Raw genomic sequence first — 20,959 nt, forward strand, 5'->3', positions numbered from 1 at the left:
GTCTACTCGCTTCTCTATTGAGGCAGAGGCCAGCAGCGCCCACTAGCAGTGCCCTGGGCTGGCCTCCCACAGTGGACAAGAGCCAGGCAGGTAGTATGTGGAGATTTCAGTCACATCTAAACTTCGGAGTAAGGGTCTATTTAGAGCAAAGATGCAATTACCGGGCCAAATTCAGCTTGACAGTTAATATTCTTTTGCCATAAAGCCCCAGATAGACAGACAGACTTGTGCCAGCTCAAGCAATCGATACTTGGCCTTTGTCCCGCCCCGTGTGCTCAATGAATGTTTGTAGAATTGGATAGAAATATATGGGAACATAGCGTGTGGGTTTTTGAAAGGATCTGTATCTTTCCCCAAAGCAAAAAAGAATATTCAATCCAACAACATATAATTCAGTTTCTTGGAGAATCCTGTTTCAGAAGGCTCTCCGGGCTGGCCACATCTGCACGTGGACTCCGGAGAGGGTCCAAAGTCAAGAGCTGCCCCTGCCCCAGCCATTAGCGCCAGCTGCTGAGGCACCATTGAAGGGGCTGCTTTGGTCAGAGTGTCAGAGAGACAAAGCTGCAGAGCTGTGGGGTCACCCAGGGGAAGAAACAGGCGCATAGAAGACTCAGGAGCCTCACTCTCTTTAAGTATTTGAAAAGCAGTCCCTACCCCTCATCCACGGGATGGACTTTGTGGTAATTAAGAAGTGTCTTTACCTCAGACACGTTACTGTCATCTGCTAGGAAGTTATAAAAAAGACGTTTACAATGACTGGGAGTTTATGACACCTTGGAATTGTGCAGTGAACCACATGAGCAACCATAAGTGATAGCCTCATGAATCAGAGGTCACAGGCAAGGGAGTAGATTCATTCTGTGAGTCCATCAGGTTTGTAGCTTTAATTAAATAGATTGGAAACTATAAGGTCAGATTTGATCTGCATCAGGAAGAACTTTCTAATCATCAGAGTTGTCCAAAAATCTGAATGGGCCGTTGGGCTTCTGTGAGGTGGTGAGCTTCCCATCACTGGTGGTATTTAAGCGCAGTCTGAAAAATAACTTAGTAGAGAGTGGAGACTGTTGGATTTGACATCCTGAGAGTCTGGGCTCTGTAAAAACTCTGCCAATAGCTTCTAACGGTTTGGTGGTGGAGCACACCACCTCAAGATGTTCCATTAGTCTCTGGCTGTGGTGCAGGATGACAAGCAGCGGCTGGGCCTTTCTGCAAGGAGCAGGTTAGGTTTTAAAAACACCCCTGTTCGTGTCTGATTTAATTTCGCATGGGGGTTGCGCTTTGATGAAATTTGTCAGATCCCAGCAGGCTTTTGACAGCAGTGTAGCCAACGAAATGCTCTGCTCATGTCTACGGGCAAGGCCACTTCTGGAGTTGGTCTTGCTGGAGACAGTGCATGGTGAGGGTCTTGCTGGAGCAGAAGGTGCCCAAGCCACAGAGAGGTGGCCATCAAACAGCACAGACTCTGCCCATCTCCCACGGCAGGTGACGTGAGAGCTAACAGGCCTGCAGAAATGCCTCTTCGAAGCTGATGTGGCTCTGCCCAGCGACACAGGCTGAGCCTGTCCATCAGCTGTCCTGCTACCTGCCAGGGAGGGTCTCCACTGGGCTTGCCCTGTCAGCAGGATTGGAAGCGTCAAATGTAGGCTGACAGGGCTGGGGTTTGGGGGAGGCCCTCAGCGGGACCGTCTGTGCCACAGTGATGAATGATGCCAGCAGGGACGGCATTCCACGGATTTCTGTTCCGTTCCACACATCTGGTGAGCTCTTTAACCAGAGCAGCTGCAAAGCCTCCATCACAGGAAGTCCTGAGTTTTTCCAAAAGACCCCGGGTATAGACCACAATAACCTTGGTAGAAAGACCTGGAGCATGTGCTGAAGAAGATTTACCAATGCATGTTGCTTCCTGGAAACTAAAACCCATGGAGTTTCATGAAACATAAACCCATAAGAGGCTCCAGGGCTCATAAAAAAGCAAACCAGACTTGGAGTTAAGTAGGCTTGATTTCCGATGCCATGTCCTCTGCCTTAATTTTTCCTTTTCTATAAAAGAGAAATAATAAGACCTAGGCCATGGTGTTATTTTAAGGTTAAATTAGATTGTGCATAACACATTTATTTAGTGTAGTGTCTGATATATATAAAATACTCAATACATAATAACCTATTATTAGGATTATTTGGGTTAACTCAGGATATTCTCTCTATTCTTCCTGATAAATTCTAGAAACAGATTCTGATAAGTAGACAAATCCACAAGTATTTTTTAACATATCTAATACAATATGCTCCTCATAGCTGTCTCATTCTTCCCTCAAAGCTCTCCCCTCTCTATAACCCAAAGAAAGACTCAAGTAATCTATATTTGAACCTGGAGTGTTTCTTCTGCAATCTACCAATGGAACCAAATTTCATGTTAGGCTGCAATCCTTCTCTATGCAGGAAAGTACTTGAAAAAGTTTCTAGACTCCTACAGAGCTCACAGGCATTTTTCTTAACAAACACCTCACCCGAATCTCACATAGTTTCTCTCCTAAATCCCCTGTTTACTCTGCTCCAAGCAGATACCATCTGTGCTGGCAGAGCTGTGCACCCACTGTGTGCAGGCCAATCAGAAGGAAGGGAGGCTTGGCCACAGAGGGAAAAATGATCTGTCAGACACACACATTAACTGCATCTAGGGCTCTGTGCTGGGCTCTGTGGGGTAGAGAGAAGAATAGACATGGCCCTTGCTCTTAAGAAACTCTCTAGTTAAATACCAAGTTAAATATCAACCTCAAGAGATAGGTGCCATCTAGATCTGGCCATGAAACCTAAAACTCTACAGCCACCTGAGCCACTGAGGAATGTTTAAGAATCTAAAATTCTTAGATCACTAGCAACCAATATGAATCAATCCCTATGTGTCCATTTTTTATTATTCCATAATATACTACCCCAAACTTAGTGACTTTAAACCATTAACCATGTAGATCTTGATTCTTTGAGTTGGCCGTTTCAGCTGGGTCTAGCTATGCAGAGTTCTGGGGTGGACCAGGCTCAGCTCGTGGGTCAGCTGGGCTTTCTCATATATCTGAGGCCTCAGTGGGACCACTGAGTCTGTTGTTGACCTCCTATAGAGTAGGTCAGCCTGGTTCAGATGGAAGAGAGAGAGAGAGAGAGAGGAAGTACACAAGGTTTCCTGAGGCCTAGGCACATTGTCACCTGGCACACGGTCCTTTTACCACACCCTGTTGGCCAAAGCAAGTCCCAAGGGCAACCCGGGGTGGGGGGGAGAGATGGACTTTACTGTTTGGTGGGAAGAGCTGCCAAGTCACATGACAAAAGGTGCGGATACAGGAAGGGGTGGGGAATCAGGGCCATTTTTTCCATCAGATTGGCGTGGACCACACCAGAGGGCCAATGTGGAACTCAAGGCTTCCAGGCCTAGACTTGGCCACATCTAGCTCCCCGACCCTTTCATCTCTTTGTTTGGCTAGCTTTCTTCCCTGACCCTACCCACACTAGAGGCTCCTTTATGGAGGCCACATCCCACTCTTATTTGTGTAACTCTCCACTGTTTTTGATGTCTTTCTGCATCTGGCATAATGCTCATTTAGGAGTACGATACACATTTGTTACATAGACAATGGGATTAAGAGCCAACAGAATAGAAAAGACAAAATAAGCTTTAAGAGCGAAGGTGGAGAAACACTCCCATGCTCCTATAGAGCCCAGCCCAAATGAAGAGGATCTTAGTGCCCTCCACTGCGCAACCCTCTAGCTGGATGGCCTCTGGTCATCTGGGACCTCTGAGCCTCTGCTGCTCCTATCAACCTCCACCAAGAGCCCTGGGCTCTGGAGAGTAGCAGGGACTTTGCTTGGCAGGAGTATGTTTCAAAGCCTACATTTTTTATTCCCTCCTTAGTTTCCGTGAGAGATGAGCAGCTCTTGTTTGTAGAGCTGGCTTCAAGTCAAAATCCTCCAACCACCTTTTATCCACCCCCTGCCACCTGGAAAAGTTGCACCATCCCATCTATGCAAAACTCTTATCTCTAAACATCTGCAAAGGAGTTGATTGCTAATGGCCTGGCCAAGATTAGCCAGTCTGACCCTATATCTGTGTGAATGATGGGAGAAATTACGGGAGGAATCTGAAGGGGCTTATCTATAAACACCTGTTAGAAAAACAAAAATACATTCTCCAAAGCAAAGAGAAATAAATAAATGATGCAATCTTCTCATTACCGAACCCCATTGTCTTCCCAAATGTCAGTTTGAAATTTTTTATGTTGAACTCAGAGAAACATTTTCTTTTGTCACTTTCTCACTCTCTTTCTATGCTTTATCAAACTAGATGGAAAGAAACTTTATTTGCTCCAGGAAGACAATGGCCTTATCTTCAACCGAGATCCTTGTCCCTGGAAAGGTGGCCTCCTCTGGGAGCATTTTCATAGTGGGAAAAAGCAGCTCGGGAGAAATAATGAGCAAGCAAAGGGAGTCTTGACTTGACACTGTGATAAATGAGGTGAAACTCTGGCAAGGAACCAGAGTTAGCGGATTCAAAAAGGAAATAAAAAGATAGTTCCATTTTAATGGGAAATATAAAACAGCCATTGTGCAAAAGTCGATTTTTCAAAAGCCAAAGAGATAAAGACTATAAGGGAATGACTGAGAGACGAATAAGATAATGTGGTTGATAATCAGGCTTAGGTAAAGTGCCATCCTCGGAGCCATCAGCTGGCTCTGTGGGAGCGCCTTTTCAAGTCGGCTATCTGCATTTGCTCCTGCCTTATTAGCATATGTATCTCCGGATGGCTTCTTTATGGCTTCTGCTTGCCATATTCCCACCAGCTGCAGACAGCAGAGTCAACCCAACTTTCTGCAAATTCCAAACTTCTCTCTGTGAGCCACAAAGCTTCTAGCATCTTTCAAGGTCCCAGATAACAACAAGCTTGAGTCCAGCCTTACACACACCTGCTCTAGTGTGAGGTTTATAACTGTGAGCAACATTATACATTGCACTGTCTTTCAGTGGGCAAGATCCATGAACCTTCTCAAAATTGTCCTTAGGTGATTGCTAATTAGCAGGCAGACTATTCAACGGAGATGGCAGGACCCCATTTTCAAGGGCAAGTATGGATGTACCTGAGGCAGTGTAAGAGGCCAGTTGAAGCAGCCGAACTAATGCAATTTAGGCATTATATGAAGATAAACGGTCTTAGTACTTATCCTGTTGTTTATTAGCTATGTGACCTTGGGCAAGTTACTTAACCTCTTTCAACCTCAAGTTTCTCAATTTAAAGTAGAGATAATAACACATCTAGATTTTCATAAAGATAAATGAAATGGATAGTTCATGTAAAATGCTTAGCACAGGGCCTAGCACATAGTAAAGTTTTAATAAATATTAGTTGTTGTGACTCCTCTAAAGATATAACTGACGAATTTGATGCTGTGACCAGAGGACAGTGATGAGTTTCTTTAACTTCATTAAGCTAAAGTGCCTAATGAAGTTCCGTGAGAAATTTCATTTCATTTCACAGAACCATCCAACAAGGCACTCAAGTGCCACTGGATACGACCCTGGGCAGATCTCATACAGGAGACCCTCTAAGCCCCCAATCATCTTCATGCTGTTTACAGATGAGAAAACTGGGGCCCCGAGAATACTATTGGCTTGTCCAAGGTCACGGTTAGTGGGAAGCCAGAACTTGACTTCTCTCATTTCCAATCAGGTGCTCTTAACCCTGCCAAGTGCCATTGCTGCTTTGCTGGGTCATAACCCCTACCTCCAAATGCAAATTCACAAAGCCTGATGCCTCTGTCCACCCCATCAGTGTGAGGAGCTGGAAAGACACATGATTCCTTCTTCAGGACTTTGAAACCTTTGGAAAGAAAGGTATTCGGTGAAATAAAATGCCAATTTATTTGGGTCTAATGTTTAGGGTTTCTTTGGTCCTGTTTCCACTTCTATAGATTGGACTCCTGACACCTATGAGTACAGCTATGAGAATTACAACCAGAAAGAGGACACCAATAGTGAACTTGGCCACCCTGAGAATCCTGACTGGTACTATGCAGATGACGGTAGGTACCTAAGCCCTCCTGAGATGAAAGCAGCATACCTGGAGGGGAGTTTCTGTTGTTCTATGCATGGGCCTCCTTCTCCTCCTGCTCTCTGACCAGCATCATAAAATAGGTATCAAATACATGATTCAGGCTAGCTTTTTTTTTCCAGTTAGACTCATGCACTGTGAGGACTGAAGAGGTTATTAGAGACCATCTTTCTCATCTTCAAATGACATATGAAGCAAATGAGGCCAAGAGAGGAGTTGGCTTAGCCAAGGTGATACAGTGAGTTAGTGCATCATCATCCAGGTCTCCTGACACTATGAATAGGTGTCATATTCAAAATCATTCCCATACCGTTGATTAAAGGTAGGTCCTAATTATGAAGAAGAGTCTGAGTTAGCATGTGGCATCAAATTGTGACATTCACAAATTTGGCATTGGGGCTTTCCTTCCTTTCTACCTGGGCTGTGTTTTTCTTTCTCTTCTCAACTTTTCAGAAGCTTTGCACAATTGTTAGGATGTATATGTGCGTGTGTGTGTGTGTGTGTGTGTGTGTGTGTGAGAGAGAGAGAGTTTGTACTCATACATGTGTGCCTGTACTACATTTGTTTTTGTGTTTGTGGCTTCATAAACCAAGAAATAGGACAGAAAGAAAAATAAGAAACTGAGCCCAAGCAAAGCCATGTGACTAAATCAAGAGAAGAAATGGAAAGCACTTATCAGTTGGAATAAAAGCTGTTTAACTGTGCGAAGTGGCCTGGAAGGCAGGGCTAAGATATGGGGCATCAGGGGAACATCAGAAGGGACCATCAAAACAAGAGCTGGGCCCAGGGATCCTAGTTCCTGAACCAAAGAACAATGTGTGTGAACAGAAGGATAAAGAATTCCCCGAGGGAAGATCCATTCAGACAACCATGAAAAGCCAAAGGCACAGATGAAATATGACAAAATCTAACTGAACAAGTAGTTGAAGAAAGATGAAGGCCACTGGGTCATTTCCTCCTCGCCGTCAATTTTTCTGTCACCCTCTTGCCTTTGGTCTTCTTGCCTGATGTTCAGAAAGCTTGTGTTTCATTAGGGGTGGGTGTTCTTTCCCCAGTCCTGACCTCCACCCCTGGGCACTGGGAGTAGGGGAGGTCTTCAGGCTTGTGAAATGCCTTCAGCATCAGAGACAGACCCCGTGGCACTCCCAGTGAGACTGGGAGGAGAAAAACACTGATGATGGAAAAGGGGAGTTTCTCAATGAGAAAGGCCGAGGGGAGACAGTCACGGTTCCTTCTTGCCTGTCCTCCATCTAACCTGCAGCCCTCGCTCTGGTTGTGCGACTGCAGTCTTCCTTGCTTTAGAAGGGCAATGCTGATTTGCCCCTCTCAGTCACTTGCTATGCAGTTACTTCCTCATTTGGGCAGGAGACCGACAGTTGATGAGCAAGCAGGGGGCTTCTTGCCTGCCGCTCATTGCAAACATTGACTTCTGCCATGTCTTAGATCCATGCCTGTCCAACCCCTGTGAACATGGTGGGAACTGCCTTGTCCAGGGGGACACTTTCACGTGCAGCTGTCCAGCCCCTTTCTCCGGAAGCAAGTGTCAGAATGGTGAGTGTGCCTTCACTGGATTAACTCTTCCCTCTGAGATGAACAAGAGGCAGTTTCTCCTCCAATTCTAGAGGGTAAAGAAAGGTTGAGTGACCCCATGGAAAGGATTATAACCACAGGCAACGTATCATACATAACAGCTCACTCAGCATGGTCACAGGCAGCATCTCACTGGATCTTCACTCCCGTGTGATAAATAGGACTAGTATGTCCATTCTACAGATGAGCGCATTAAGGCTAAGAAGAGATAAGACCTGACTTGTACTGACAAAGATGTGTTCCAAACTCAGGACTTTAATTTGTTCATTTGTTTGTTTAGAGTGTTTAGACTAACTGCAATAGAGAAATGGGAAAACAGGAAGAATCTGAGGGCACATAATGCCCGGCTCAGTTAGAGAAAGGAGCCCAGAGAGGACAGAGGACATGCTCATGGTCACACAGCGAGTTAGGAGAAGAGCTGAAATTAGAGCTCCAGTGGTTAACTCCTGGCTCCATGCTCTCTCTTCCTGCCATCCTCACTCAAGGAGACACTGATAAAAGCTGTGTCTGCCTTGAGTAAGTTCTTATGTGCATAATACAAGGCTATCTGATAAAGCATGAAGAATAAAACTTCTATAGACTATTGCACCTCTAGAGAGACCCTTGTTTCTGTTCTACCTGGTAACCATCTAACTGAGACAGGAGAGGCAGTAAGAGTCTTACATATATAGAGGGTTTTATCATAGACTTTTCTCCTCTTTGTCCTCCTCATTTATTGATTCTATTTTCAATCCCACAAGTCCTTCAATAAATGTTGGTTTGGGATGTCAGCATAAGCATGGTATCTGGGTTCATCCCTCAACTTCTCAGAAGAATGGGAAAAACAGTAAATGGAATATAAAATCAACTACAAAATGGAGAAATTCAAATTGCAGCTCTATTTGTTTGTTGAAGCTGTAAAAATTGTCAAGATTTTTATTTAGATAGAACGATAAAGGCTGTGAACACTGGAAGCAATCATCCATGACCCAAGAATTAGAGAAAAGCCTTGTCTAGTGAGGAACATGGTGTTTCAGGACCATGGACAGGGGCGCACCATCAGCCGCCAGGCCCCCAAACATTGCAATTTACAGGTATCCCGCTAAGAGAGACGTTCCCCCAATAATGTCTTGTACTTTGGATCTCCTTCTTTATGGATCGCCTACAGTGAAAAACAAGTGCAAGGATAACCCATGTGGCCGGGGCGAATGTCTCATTATTCAGAGTCCCCCCTTCTACCGCTGCGCCTGTAAACACCCTTACAAGGGTCCAGAATGCTCCACAGGTAAGTGTTGGCGTCCCCTGTGATGCTAGGTTTTCTCTGCTCTGGCTTGTACCTGGGGCCTCTGCACCCTACCGCGTGGCAGTCCAGATACATTCGAAGTTTTAATAATATCCAATATGGCTATTATAACTAGGACTTTTTAAGATTCATCGTACCCAGGGAGTTATTGAGACTTGACTCATCTCTGCCCTTTTTCGAAAAGAATTATCTTGAAATTCACTTCCTCCTGGAAGTCAGCCCTGGTCTATGCCTGGAATGGCCCAGGGAGGGGAATAAATCTGTATCGATTCACATGCCATAAGTCAGGCATTGTCTAATGAGATTCACATTCTCTCTCACATTCTCCCAAAAACAATGCAAAGAAGAGTTTTACAGATGAAGGAACTGAAGTTCAGAGAGGATGATGAACGTACTTACAGCCACACAGCTGTCAAGGGGCAGAGCCAGGTGTCAACCTAGCTTGGACCGATCCCCAAATTCCTTCCCAGTCCATGTCTCTTGCTACTTTTTTACTGAGTGACCCAGAACCATCTACTTATGTGCACTTTTGTGTACATGGCCCCCATCACAGTGCTCCGTTCATGTCTGTATATGTTCTTAAAGTTAATATGTACGTATACTAGAGTGTCAGTGGGTCTGTCTTTCCCCCTTGGTTGGCCCATGTTTTGTGAAAGGATGGACACCAGAAGAGTGCTACCAGTGTCTCCTCATCATCTCAGATGTAGCAGCAATTCCTTCTGAAGAGCCTTCCTGGCCCCACTTCCTGTGTTCGCAGTGGTTCCCGTGTGCCAGCCAAACCCCTGCCAAAACGGCGGCACCTGCTCCCGGCATCGGCGGAGATCCAAGTTTACCTGCACCTGTCCCAACCAGTTCAAGGGGAAATTCTGTGAAATAGGTATGAGTCTCTGCCCCCACTTTCGCAGAAACTCTGGGCCACAAGTGAGGCCTTTGGAATCCTTTTCTGATTTGATTTTGTTCCCAGAATGAGATTCAAGTTAAGATTCCCAAACTCTGCTATTGCCTTAGCCTTCTTACCTGAGGGCCTAGGGTGTGTCTGGCTCAAGGAAAGTTGTAGTGAAGGCAAATCAGATACACCTGGGCATCCCCTGGGCTTCAACCCACCTGCCACCAAGTCCTGTGTGAACCAAAATTAAGGAAGTAAGTTCCTACCTTACCTCCCACAACAACTATATTCTGTGTTTTTATTTTTTTATTTTTTATTTATTATTATTTATGCTACAGCACCTGGTCTTCCTAGGTGGTCTCCCATCTAAGTACTAACCAGGCCTGACCCTGCTTAGCTTCTGAGATCAGACATCAGGCTTATTCAAGGTGGCATGGCCGGAGTCCATGGACTGTGGCTCCACTGGGGTGCAAACCTAGGACTTTCTGTGTGTAAAGCAGAGGTGCTAACTGCTACACTATGGAACCACATCCTATCCTTTTTAAACTGGATTAAATTTGGGACATTCAAGACACCTTCTTACTAGGACTTTGTGGTAAAATCTCAGGGTGATCAATATTCAGGCCTAATCCTCTGATATTCTCATCAGATTCTTCTTGGGAGCAGCAGGCCAGTTGCTCTCAGTTCTTACATCCCTGCCTGCTCTCTCTGAGGTGCCGATGACTGTTATGTTGGTGATGGCTACTCTTACCGAGGGAAAGCAAGTAAGACAATCAACCAGCACTCATGCCTTTACTGGAACTCCAATCTCCTCTTGCAGCAGCATTACAACATGTTTATGGAGGATGCTGAGGCCCATGGGATTGGGGAGCACAACTTCTGTAGGTAAAAATTACCTTCTTCCCTATCCTCAGTCTTGGCTGCTTGTCAGTGTAAGGGTTGGTTTGTCCCTTTCCCCTGCTCCTAGTTTTCCTGGATCAGTTTATGAATTTGGGGTTGGAACACAGAAATTCATCAGCTTTCTCTCTGGGAAGACTTTCATACTCGGGACAGGTTACGTTATGCTGCTGTAACAAGCAATCCCCAAATCTCAGTGGTTTGAATACATCAAAATTCATTTCTTACTAATGTTATGTGTGTTCTGTGGTTTGGTAGTGGGGTAGGGGCGTAGCTCCACAAAGTGACTCAAATACCCAGGAATGGCAAGAGGACACTAGAAAATGGAGCATGAGTTTTGTTTTGCTTTTAGTACTTCAACCAAGAAATGACACATCATCTCTGCACACATAATTTATTGGCCAGAAGTAGTCAGAGGGTCCCAAAAAACTTCAAGGGAGAAATGTAAAGGAGAAAGTGAAATGTCTGGTGAGCATCACAGTCTCTGCCACAAGGGTGTTCAGGTTTTCCCAAATAAATATAATGCTGTTGCTCTCCCTGGTGATAACAAGTTACCTTCTTCCCCTTCTGCTGCCTCCAGACCATTCTGTTGGCTTCCTTTTACTGTTCATTGTCTAACCAAAGCCAGGGGCATTCATGAACTGCACATAAAGGGCAGGAGTTCTTTGTGTGGCTCTAAACTTGTTCCATTAAACAAGAGGGTATCTCTTGTGCAAAGTACAAGTGACTTTCCACTGTCACTCACCCTGAGCTGGTCCCTTCATGGAGCTGTCTTTGGGGCGACCCCCTTGGCAGCCTTTCTCAGAGAATTTCCATGCATGGAATTGAGAGGTTTGGGCAGAGAAGCCCTACTTACACCATGTTTCTGTGGTTAGTTCACTTTTCTGACAAAAAAAAAGAATCTTCAACAAGACCTCATTTCTTTTCCTGCAAAATATTTGATATGTTCCATGGATCTAGAACAAGGCTTGTGAAGTGCTTCCTAATCATTGGGATTTTCCTCTGGAAGTTAAGGTTTTGCCAAAAAACTGTAACTGCCCTAATAAGCTAGGGTCTATATGTGGTCCCAGGGGTACACAAGAACTTGGTACTCTCTTATTCAAAGGTCCTTTAATGAGATCCAGTGGATTTACCAAGCCTTGACCCTGGGTATTATTTATCCTTTTTTTATTTCAGAAACCCAGATGGAGACAAAAAGCCCTGGTGTTTCATTAAAGTAAACAATGAAAAGGTGAAATGGGAGTACTGCGATGTCTCAGTCTGCTCAGCCCTAGGTAAGACCATGGCTGTCCAGAGACCCTGGTCGTGGGGAGGATGCAGACCCATAGACATACATTCCTGGCATTCCATCTTTCCCATCCCAACTGCTTTACCAATCCCCATCCAGTGGTAACCTAACTGCCTGAACCTCTCCTTCTTGTTTGGGATGCTAAGCAGGTCTTGATGCCTTTGTAAACTTGGGCCAGTGGTCTAACTGTAAACTCATATTTCCTGACTCCGAGTCAGTGCACTCGGCAAAATATTTATCAATTGCTTGCCGTGTGCCAGGAGCTATGCCAGGCTTTGGGTGTTCAACGGTGATCTGACATTGGCTGGGCCCCATAGCCTCTCGGAATGCAACACGATCTGAATTCTGGCCCCACAGCCTTCCTCCCAGGCTGTCCCACCCACCTCCCCACCCACATCTAGAATGATGCTCCCTCTCACCCTGATGAATTGGATCACTTCCCTGAACAGTCTCACTTCTGTGTCTTTGCTCTTATGGTCACCTCTGTCTATAATACTCTGTCCATATCTGCCCATGTCCACACTCAACTGTTCTTTGAGAACCAACTCGAGTAGCCCCTCCTCCAGGAAAGTCCTTTGTAATTTCCCCAGGGCAATATTACCTCTCCCTCCTTATAAACCCCAATGGAATGGAACCAGTCACCACCTTTACAATGCTTAATCGCTCTCTCCCTTGTATGACAGTTATCTGTGCAAATATCTTGTTTACCCCACTCTACTTCATCTGGGTATCTTTCCCTTTACAACAACAAAAAAAAAGCTCCCAAATATATGTGTATATTAATGAATAGCTAAGTACATACCCAGAGATGGATTTATATTTACACACACGTATCTTTGCGTGTGTATATATGTCAAAATAAGAATGAAAAAGCAACATCTTCATTCTTAATTCTGTAGACTTGCATTACATTTATCACGTATTCAACAAATATTAATTGTGTACCTACTGCATGCTCACCCTACGTGCACCAGTCTCTTAGCTCTGGACACTTGCTAAGCTAATGGACTTGGTGTCATACCTCTGACAAGGTCCTTCCGAGGACCTGGAGGGAGGGCGAGTGGCATGATTTGTCTTTCTTGTGTCCCACAGATATTATTGACCCAGAGAGAAGCCCCGTAGAGCCCCTGACCGAGCCTCTGGGGTTTGACTCATGTGGGAAGACTGAGATATCAGAGAGGAAAATCAAGAGAATCTACGGAGGCTTTAAGAGCACGGCGGGCAAGCACCCGTGGCAGGCGTCCCTGCAGACCTCGCTGCCGCTGAGCGTCTCCATGCCCCAGGGCCACTTCTGTGGGGGGGCGCTGATCCACCCCTGCTGGGTGCTTACTGCTGCCCACTGCACTGAGTAGGTGCCTGCTGGGGGCAGCGGTCAGGGTGACCTGAGTCTCTGGAGCTGTTTCCCCCTTCCCATCCGATCAGCATCTTGGCAGGTCTGGCAGGATTAGTGGCTCTGATCCAGCTCCAAGAGTGAAAAGGTGGATCTTTAAAACCAGGCGGAAAAGACCTATGATGTCTAGAATGCTCGCTTACCTTTGAATTATATGTATTATGACATTTAATCCACAAAACGATCTATCAGAAGACAAGCTGAGGGAGGACAGAGGTTTTTATCTTTTATTAATTATAGTGCCCCTAGTGCCAAGAACAGGTTTTGGTACAGAGCAAGTGCTCTGTAAATATTTGTGCAATGAAAGAATTGATTGCTACTCTCATTTCATGAAGGAGGGACCCTGAGTCTCAGGAAGGTTTAGCACCTTGCCTTAAGTCATGTGGAAAGCGGGCAAGTAGGATGTGAACCCAGATCTACCTGCTTCCTTAGCCTCTTCGGTCCTCCTGTGGACAGAGAAATAATATGGTCTCATCTGATGCCATCACCAGTGAGCCTCCCGGGTCAAGTGTCTTCAGTCATAACTCCTGCGTGCCTCAGAGTAGCCTTAAATCCACTGGGGAGCCTGAAGAATCACCACCTTCCCTGAGTTCCCCAAGTTCAAGGTCAGGGCTGGTCCCACGTAGCCCAGGTTTTGGTGGTAGCCTTAAAGGTCTTCTAGTCCACCCTGTTATTAAACAATTTCTTCAGGGATTCTAAGAGACGTTCCTCAAGAGAGGTCATGTATGCAATATCAGCACCCACCAAGAATATTTGTTCAAGATGTGAATTGTCTGCTTTTTAGAAAAATCCATGGGGAATGAGAGGTCTCCCAGGAAGCATGGGATATAAGTTATAGCTTACATTTAGAGACTGTTCCATTAGTACAGCAGTTTCCCCACGTTACTTCATTTGGACCACATAGCAGGGTTCTGTGAACAAGACAATGATTACAGATGAGGAAGCCAAGGCTGTAGAAAGTCAGGTCATTTGTCAAAGGTCACACAGCTCACCAGGAGCAGAGCCAGGGTTTGGCTCCAGTCCCTTAAGTGGCAGGGCTAGTCCCTGACCATCTTACTTTCCCTTGCAGCACGAAAGCCAAGAATCTAAAAGTGGTGCTAGGGGCCCAGGACCTGAAGAAGACAGAATTCCATGAGCAGACCTTTGGAGTGGAGAAGATATTCAAGTACAGCCACTATAATGAAAGAGACGAAATTCCCTACAATGACATTGGCAAGTCTCTTCTAGCGTGGATCTCCTGTGGGTCTTTTCCTGGGTGGATTTCTCTGCCGATGGAAAGCTGAGGTTGGGTTCTGTGTGGTCCCTCAAAGACTCCATAAGGTAGAGATTTCCCCCCCCCCCACCAGAGCTTTTTAGTTCTTAAATCCCAGTGTTGTGGGTAAATATGCACCAGCTCTCAAACTGAGAGGGAGAGATGCTGGCTAGGAACGTGTGGAGAGAGCCCAGCCTTGTCGAACTCCAGCTCCGCCACTCACTAGCCAGCTTCACCTCGCTTAGCTTCAGGTTGCTCTTTTATCAAATGGGAGCACTGGCATGTAACGTTCAGCTTCCTGTGTGTCGAGCGACATGACGTCCATATGAACACGATGTGTGCATGTCCCCATGCACGTCTCACCCCTGGTAGGCAGTGACATACCTAAGCTGCTTTCTGCTCTGTTCTGCACCCTATTTCTCCATTCACAGTACCTCTCGCTCTCTCTCCTTCCTTAATATCTTCCCCCCCCCCTTGAGGCTTATTTTTTTTAAAATGGATTAGAAATGATTTCAAACTCAGCTATTATTTCTTGATATTACTCTCGACCCGAAGTGTTACTCCTCCCCAGGTGGAAGTTAAAAGAATAAAATGGCAGAGGAAGAAGTTTTCCAGGCATTGGGGGTGGGGCTTTGCTCTGATCACCTTCTGATCAAGCTGAAGCTGATGCTTCTTTGATAAAGAGGGTACCATCACCCATTTCTCCTTTCTCTCTCTACTTAGCTTTGCTCAAGCTAAAACCAGTGAATGGGCACTGTGCCCTGGAATCCAAATATGTGAAGACCATATGTTTACCTGATGATCTCTTTCCCTCTGGGACTGAATGTTACATCTCTGGCTGGGGTGTTACAGAAACAGGTGAGTCTGGCCATGCATTCTCCTGAGACTCAGGTGAGTTACTTCAATGAGGAAAAAAGGATCAAACTCAAGTGCTCTCCTGAACTTGAAATTAGTGTTATACTCAAAGTGTGTTCTCGAAAGAGAGAGATTGCCTTATCTCTCAAGATCTAGTTACATCTCATCACCTCCAAGGAGTGTTCCTTGCTCTCCATCTGTTCCTGGCTCCTACCCCTGAATCCTTGGCTTTTGTCAAGCGTTGATCCTTTATCCACGAAGACCTTTCTCCTTCCCTAGGTAGGTTAGAAAGAGGATAAATTGGAAAAAAGATACATTTTGGGGTCAGATATGTTAGTTTCTTGGCTTCGTCTCTTGGACAGTTGAGTTTTAGTTTTCCAATAACCATACTTATCTCCTAGGTTTGGAATCATATCAGGTGACAGAATTCTGTAGAGATGTTCCTTACGTCAACCCCTGGAGGGCAGGGGTCTGGCCTCATTTACCTTTGCTTCTCCCACGGAGCTTTGATCGGGTTGCTCCTATAAAGTTTTGTTAAATTGAGCTATTGATTTGTCTCTAGGATTTGGTCTTATCTTCAAAAATAACCAAAGGGTTACTTTCCTCATAGTACTGATTAGATTATATCCTTTAATATATGAAACTCAGAAGTGTATTTTAAATCTTTCTCAAATATTCGAAATGGATTTCTCTTCGCCACAAATCTTGTCTTTAAGAATGGAAAGCAAGAATCACTTTAAAGTAGGCCTGTATTCAAAAAGAAAGTGAAATGCATTATAAAAATTTGTCACAGGGCTCGGAGGAAAGAAGTGTTTGGATTTAGGGTTAACCAGAACCCTTTCTGTAGCTATGTTCATTAAAGTCCATCTAAACTTTTTAATATCAGCATACGGACCAGAACAGATTAAGCAGAAGAGAAGTTCTTTAAGAGAGGAAATGTCTCCTCTTGAAAGCAGGTGATCTAGATCAGGGGTCCCCAACCCTTGGCCTGCAGACTAGTACTAGTCCTTAGCCTGTTAGGCACTGGGCCACACAGCAGGAGATGAGTGGGGAGCAAGGGAGTGAAGCTCATCTGTATCTGCAGCTGCTCCCCAGCACTAGCATCATGGCCTCAGCCCCACCTCAGATCATCAGGCATTAGATTCTCAGAGGAGCACCAGTCCCTGGTGCCAAAAAAGGTTGGGGACCGTTGATCTAGACGATCAGGCAGGGATATTCAGCTATCATTAAAAATCTCCTGTGTACCAGTGTGAGAAATTTAAAAATGTTCTAAGGCACCCTTCCTGCCCTCCCAACCTCATGGTCTAGTTGAGGAGACAGAGAAGGGAATAAATGATTCTGCCCCTTTGTGACAGCACAGCGTCAAAAGTTCAGAAAGCCATGGGCAAAGTCATGGGGAAGGCTGCGGGCAAAGAGCCAACGGCCTTGGAAAATGAGGCTTCCCTGCCCATCTCCTGGAAAAGCTCTTCCTTCCTGAGCTCAGAGCTCGTGGCCCTCTTCTTCCCTCTGCTGACTTCTGGTGGGGTGGGTGCCATCCTGGTCCCCACTGTGGTGACCTCTTTTCTCTGTCCCACAGGGGAAGGGTCCCGCCAGCTCCTAGATGCCAAAGTCAAGTTGATCTCCAACACCGTGTGCAACTCCCGCCGGCTCTACGACCACACGATCGATGAGAGCATGATCTGTGCGGGAAACCTTCAGAAGCCTGGACAAGACTCCTGCCAGGTCAGAGATGCCACTGGCACTTGGGGAAGGAGGGGCTGGCGGGACCTTACACTGGGCACAGAAGCCCCTAAGAGTCCTGGGCTGGGCAGCAGATTCAGAGGCCCCCCTGCCTTAAAGCACAGGCACAGGCAGGCGTAACTGTCCCCCGCCAGAGCTGAACCCACATCAATCCAGGATCACTCAGCATAGTCACCACAGTGGTCACTTTCCCTGCATTGCCAAATTTCATTCTCATGACACTCTAGTCAAGGGGGTGTCGATGTCATCTTTTGACAGACACATGATCAAGACTTGACATTATTTGTGGGTGTGCCATATTGGCCGATGGCACATGGGTGGTAAGTGGAAGAGCAGGAATTTGGACAACGGTGGTCTGTGGGACACCCCAGACTTTGCTCCACTGTTTTAAAGGTGAAGATGGTGCTTGTGGCCTCAGTGCTGGGCGGCAGGGAACTATCCAGAAGACCAGTGGCTCTAAGGGAAAAGTGAGAGGCCCAGAGAATTTACAATGTTAACTAACTGATCATTGGGATTTAGCCCTAGCAGTCTAAGGCTCTCTGAGTGAGTCCTCTGTGGCCACAGCCAACACAGGGCCAGTGTGACATTGTCCACAGTCTTGGACTTTAGGGAACCCCAAGCAGCTGAGGTCTGTGATGACTCAGAGGCTGCTGGAGAGGGAGGCAGTAGTGGCTTTATCTGTTGGTGCTGAAGTGACCTCAGGCCCTTGCCCCATGTCAAAACCCATTCCCCATAGTCTCTCTCCTTGTAGAGGTCACATTACACAGGAAATGTCCTCCTCCAACTCCAAGAAACACCTCGATTTAGAATTTCTTGCTTATTGTCCTCATAAACCGCCCAACTGGGAACCCCGGCACAGCCACATTCAAATTCTAACTTCTCCCTGCAAAGGGACCCAACAATAATGTGCTGGCCGTGAGCCCCCTTTGGGATAGGAAATCGCGGCCACTTCCTCCATGTCGTGGCTCTACTCTGACCCTCTGTCCCTTCCCGAGGGGCCACTAATACCCACCTACTCAAAGGAGAGGCATGGGCAGATGGGCGCAATGTGTCAGATGCCCTGGAAGATGCGTAAGAGAGCAGCTTCCTCAATCCCCCAGGGATTCGAGGGCTTCCCTTGCAGGCTTCGGAACGCAGTTGTGGGTGTGGAACCTGGTTCTGTCCTTCACTTTATGACCTTTGGCTTAGCCATCTCAGGCTGCTGCAATGAATTCCTGTGGACTGGGGGCTTAAATAATGGGAACGGATTTCTCCGAGTCCTGGAGGCTGGAAGTCTGAGATCAGTTCTGGCGAGAACCCCCTTTGGGCTGCAGACTGTCGTCTTCCTGTTGTGTCCTCATGGGGTGGAGAGAGGTAACCCTGGAAGGTCCCTTCCGTAAGGGCACTAATCCCACGCAGGAGGGCTCCACCTCCGGGGCTCAATCACCTCCCGAAGGCTCCACCTCCAATTACCATCACATTGGGGGTTAGGCTCCAAAGTACAAATGTTGTAGGGACACAGACATTCAGTCCGTTGCACCTGAATAATTCTCCACTCTCAGGGGCCTAATCTATAAAACGGAAATAACATGTCCGTAAGCTCAGAGGGGCAATGGCTGAGGTTAAAGAGAGAGCTCGTTCAAAATCCTGTCACCCGTAGAGCGTATGCAGTCGTGTGTGGTTGAGAGCTGCCTTCCTCACTGCTCTCCTCACGCCATCGTCCTCGCCATTTTAATTGGGGGCTGAGTGTGAACCGGGTACTGCCCTATGTGCTCTACAAACATCATCCTCACAAGAGCCCCGGGAGGAGGACGGCAGCTCTACTGCTATTCACGGTTCGCGATGTGAGAAACTGAGGCCCAGCTGGCTCGCAGGGCGTAGACCCGATGCGGAACCCAAAAGAACTAACCTCATAGACCATGCCGAATGTCTGAGCCACGCTGCCTCCAAGCCTCGCCCTCCCCACCCTGTGTGTGTTGTGTGGGTCCCCGAAGGACTGCATCCAACTAGGGTACCCCCCACCCCTACCCCAGGTTCCTGCAGGAATGAGCGGCCGAGGGCCCCTGAGAACTCCCAGGAGTAATGCCTGTGTTAGCAAGCGTCACGACAGAGTCGGGAAGGAGCCGTGTGACCGTGACACTAAGCTCTGACTCAGGGACCTAGGTCGGCATTTGCTTCTCTCCCTTCTGAGCCTTGCATCACACGAGTCACAGGGAGAGATCTTTCCAGAGCAGCCCACCCCGTCACCCTCCGGCGTCCCCTCGTAGGAGGTGGGGGTACCTCCGAATGTATTTTGATTCATAAAGCTGAACTCACACGTCCTTTTCCCTTAGGGTGACTCTGGAGGCCCTCTGACCTGCGAGAAGAATGGCACCTCCTACGTCTACGGGATAGTGAGCTGGGGCCTGGAATGTGGGAAGAAGCCAGGGGTCTACACCCAAGTTACCAAATTCCTGAATTGGATCAAAACCACCATCCAAAGGGAGTCTAGCTTCTAAGGTGTATTCCAAACTCTAGAGCCCATCTGCCTTAGCACCTGGATGAGGAGAGGCTTCATGGGCAGCAGTGGACTCCATTGGAGCCTCCAGGAGACCATGCAGCGAAGTGTCCGTGCTCTAAGAGCAGACAGCGGCTGCCCAGCCTGGGGAATCCTGGACCAGCATCTCTGCCATTTCATCAGGCTCCCTCCGGAGTCACCCAAGAAATGATATTATGTTTGCTTCCCTTCAAACAATTGTATCTTCTAGAAAAATAAGTATTCATTGACTGCCTCCAGCTCAGACATTTGCAAACGTGGGATTTCAGAATGCCCAGCGTTAATGAATATCTTTATTCCTCATCCCGGACACCCAAGGTACGCCACAGAACCAGTCATCCACTTCGAGGTATTAGATAGAAAACCAAAAATACAACATTCTCCATCTGCTTTCATGGAGCTGTTATTTAATAAAGGCAGATCGAGGGACAAGCCGGAGCTGGTGTGCCGTTTGTACAGCTCACCCAAGCCAAAGCTGTCCGAGCACGTCTCTGGTGTGCAAATTTCCTGTCCAGCTTTTCCCCCGGGAATCCTGGGTGGACACCGCTTGCTCACAACAGCAGAGCCTTCCTCCTTTTGACGTGCAGAATCTCAGTGGCATCTGGGTTCACATCCTCCCTCTGATTATCTCCAGTCTTCAGAATCGCTGGACCCCCCTGCAGAAATCAAACATTCCTCCCTGAGCCAAAACGAAGCCCCACCCTGCTCCCCCAAAGACGAGCTGTCTAAGATGCCCAGGAGCATTTATAAAGTGTTCACTCTCCCCTTCCTTGCCCCTCCTCCCCACCCTCCCCACCTAGAAAAAGGATCCTCAAGGAAAGAATGAGAAGGAAGCAAAGCCAATCTCTCATTTAGATGTGGCATCTTTCTCCCGAACAAAGTAGGGTTCAAAACGCAGACTGCTGTAGCCAGCAAGTCCCTGACCCTTTCTGAGAGTGTAATGAGCAGGCAGACAGCCCCGGAATTGATGCAGCCCTGGCAGGTTCGTTTCTGCCGAACTAATGGCTGTGACTTCAGAAAAAAACCCTGCAGGAAGTTTAACCTGGGTGCCATCTGCCTGGTCATCTCAGACCCAGGAAATTAGGTACCTTGCTCGAGTTGCCTTTCACACTTCTTTAAAGCCACCTGATCTTTGGCCAAAAAATAAAGTTTGCAAAGAAACAATGAGT

The 20,959-nt window shown here is 46.8% G+C and overlaps 2 protein-coding genes and 1 pseudogene across 7 annotated transcripts in view; 1 reads left to right on the plus strand and 2 right to left on the minus strand.

Moving 5' to 3' along the window:
• The window catches only part of HABP2 (hyaluronan binding protein 2), a 33,003-nt gene extending 12,049 nt beyond the window's left edge, over positions 1-20,954 (plus strand). Inside the window, exons 3-13 of the mRNA XM_016146352.2 lie at positions 5,956-6,066; positions 7,539-7,646; positions 8,833-8,949; positions 9,725-9,844; positions 10,567-10,738; positions 11,927-12,024; positions 13,131-13,386; positions 14,498-14,640; positions 15,404-15,538; positions 17,112-17,257; positions 19,588-20,954. Of these exons, the coding sequence (XP_016001838.2) occupies positions 5,956-6,066; positions 7,539-7,646; positions 8,833-8,949; positions 9,725-9,844; positions 10,567-10,738; positions 11,927-12,024; positions 13,131-13,386; positions 14,498-14,640; positions 15,404-15,538; positions 17,112-17,257; positions 19,588-19,752 (1,571 nt within the window). The 3' untranslated portion in view covers positions 19,753-20,954. The remainder of the gene's footprint in view (positions 1-5,955; positions 6,067-7,538; positions 7,647-8,832; positions 8,950-9,724; positions 9,845-10,566; positions 10,739-11,926; positions 12,025-13,130; positions 13,387-14,497; positions 14,641-15,403; positions 15,539-17,111; positions 17,258-19,587) is intronic.
• On the minus strand, positions 10,183-10,298 carry LOC118604268 (annotated as a pseudogene).
• The window catches only part of LOC107511706 (nebulin related anchoring protein), a 67,180-nt gene continuing 66,290 nt past the window's right edge, over positions 20,070-20,959 (minus strand). For all 6 annotated transcript variants that reach the window (XM_016146349.2, XM_016146350.2, XM_016146348.2 and 3 more), the window contains one exon: positions 20,070-20,446. In XM_016146349.2, coding sequence (XP_016001835.2) covers positions 20,342-20,446 — 105 coding nt within the window. In that variant the 3' untranslated portion in view covers positions 20,070-20,341. The remainder of the gene's footprint in view (positions 20,447-20,959) is intronic.

Source organism: Rousettus aegyptiacus, unplaced genomic scaffold, assembly GCF_014176215.1.
Source record: "Rousettus aegyptiacus isolate mRouAeg1 unplaced genomic scaffold, mRouAeg1.p scaffold_m13_p_6, whole genome shotgun sequence".
NCBI lineage: Eukaryota > Metazoa > Chordata > Mammalia > Chiroptera > Pteropodidae > Rousettus > Rousettus aegyptiacus.